The 1,812-nt window shown below is 37.6% G+C and overlaps 1 protein-coding gene across 1 annotated transcript; it reads left to right on the forward strand.

The window, feature by feature from the left end:
- The first annotated feature begins 542 nt into the window (after positions 1–542).
- LOC111889847 (probable histone H2A variant 3) lies at positions 543–1,307 on the forward strand. Its single transcript, XM_052770115.1, has 3 exons — positions 543–709; positions 791–965; positions 1,210–1,307. Exons 1-3 carry the CDS (start codon positions 593–595, stop codon positions 1,305–1,307), a joined length of 390 nt encoding a protein of 129 aa, XP_052626075.1. The 5' UTR covers positions 543–592.
- The last annotated feature ends 505 nt before the right edge of the window (positions 1,308–1,812 follow it).

The raw sequence follows: 1,812 nt of genomic DNA on the forward strand, positions 1-1,812 counted from the left end.
GAAATGATTCAGACCTTGCTCCCTCACCATTTCTTCGCTTCTCCTCATAATCAAATGGTTTTGTGCTTATAGGGCGAGAATGACCATATTGCCCTGCATAATCTGTAGAAGGATGGAAAAACGAAGTGAAGGTTAACATCTATGTCTCAAACAATCGCTTCTCATTAGATTGCCCAACAAAAAATTCAATGCCAAAAAAGGAAGAGACTCTCTGTTCTATTCTCGATTAACATCGGTATCTCAAACGAATTCAACTCGTTTCATAGATTTCTTCCCATCTGATGATATAATTTCTGATTTCTTCCATCTAATTTTGATTTTAGGTTGAGATTCTTAATTCCAGTCGCCATCAGCCCATCATGGAAACCAAACTGGCTCAACCGATGAAAGCCTGGAATTTGCTAAAAATCGATTACTCAAATGTGTAATTGACTGAAAGTCTAAAACTCGTTGAAACTCGAATGCCTGATCTCCAATTGAGATTTCGTATTTATGGAATCCAACTTCTTGATTCCTGAATTTGATTTCCGTCAAGTTTTGTAAACATCTTCTTTGTTTATTTTTCTCTAAAGCGTTCGTGTAAGTGGGAGAGATGGACGGAAAGGGTGGGAAGGGTTTATTGGCCGGAAAAACACCGGCGGCAGCAGCAGCTAACAAGGACAAAGATAAGAAGAGGCCGATTTCCCGATCTGCTAGAGTTAGCCTCCAGGTTCGACATAAACCCTAACTATTTTCCTAAATTACTGTTGTATCTTTTGGTGTTGTAATATTAATGTGGGGATGAATTCAGTTTCTAGTAGGGAGGATTCATCGCCATTTGAAAACTAGAACTTCTTCAAATGGACGTGTTGGAGCCACTGCTGCTGTTTACTCCGCTGCCATTCTTGAGTACTTAACTACTGAGGTGCTTGAGTTAGCTGGAAATGCTAGCAAAGATTTGAAGGTGAAGAGGATTACACCTCCCCTGATAAGAACTTTTGGGTTTATCTGTATAGTAACAGTCTTGTTTTCATAATGCAGGGGTATATGAGTCTTTTGACACAATATGCATATACCTGATAAGATTTCCTTCCAAGACCCAACTCCTTACCATTTTGAAAAGAGGAGAAGAGAGTTTTTGAAGTAAATGTTTCATGAAATCATGAAGAATAGGGTCACCATGTTGTGTGTGTAAGTGAATTGCTCCAGCCATTACCCCACCCTTTAGAGACCTGCAACTGTCCATAAGAACAACCATTCACCTCATCATTACCATTGGCTCAACTAACCAGACTGAGAGTCTCCTCAGAGAAAGATCATGTGATTGAAGTGTTGTCAGCAACATATCATACCCTAAAAGCTCATCTTGTAATGCATAGCAAAAAGCTTCAGTGACCTTTTCACACTAAGAAAACCATCTATATTCTCACAAATATATCTAATTACCTTTTGATACAACCATCCAAGCTCACAATGCTTTCGAATCATTATTCTTGTAGCTTTTGGAACCTTGATAGAGTCTGGTAGAACTACTTATGATCTTCAATCTGTTCCAAAAAAAACTTGATGTGCACAAAAGTACCCACTAATTTTAATATTTATAACCTAACAAACTTATACTATCTATGCACTTATAGGCAGTGTACCTAGTCAGATTACAGTATAGCTTAGGTAAGTCGGGTGTCGATCACAGGGAACGGTGGATTAATTTAATATATTTGATTATAGGTTATAGATCACACGGAAATAATAAAGAAAATGGTTTAATAAATCTCAAACTAACAATTAACAATTCTCGATAAACTAACAGGAAAGCAAATCTCTTCAGGTACT

The sequence above is a fragment of the Lactuca sativa genome, chromosome 4, assembly GCF_002870075.4.
Source record: "Lactuca sativa cultivar Salinas chromosome 4, Lsat_Salinas_v11, whole genome shotgun sequence".
NCBI classification, from domain to species: Eukaryota; Viridiplantae; Streptophyta; class Magnoliopsida; order Asterales; family Asteraceae; genus Lactuca; species Lactuca sativa.

Excerpts from the sequence above, each read along its gene's own strand:
- LOC111889847 (XM_052770115.1), top strand. The coding sequence starts at position 593 with ATGGACGGAAAGGGTGGGAAGGGTTTATTGGCCGGAAAAACACCGGCG. Across the intron at positions 710-790 it reads CTGCTAGAGTTAGCCTCCAG|TTTCTAGTAGGGAGGATTCA; the intron begins GTTCGACATAAA and ends GGATGAATTCAG. Across the intron at positions 966-1,209 it reads GAAGAGGATTACACCTCCCC|ACCTGCAACTGTCCATAAGA; the intron begins TGATAAGAACTT and ends CACCCTTTAGAG.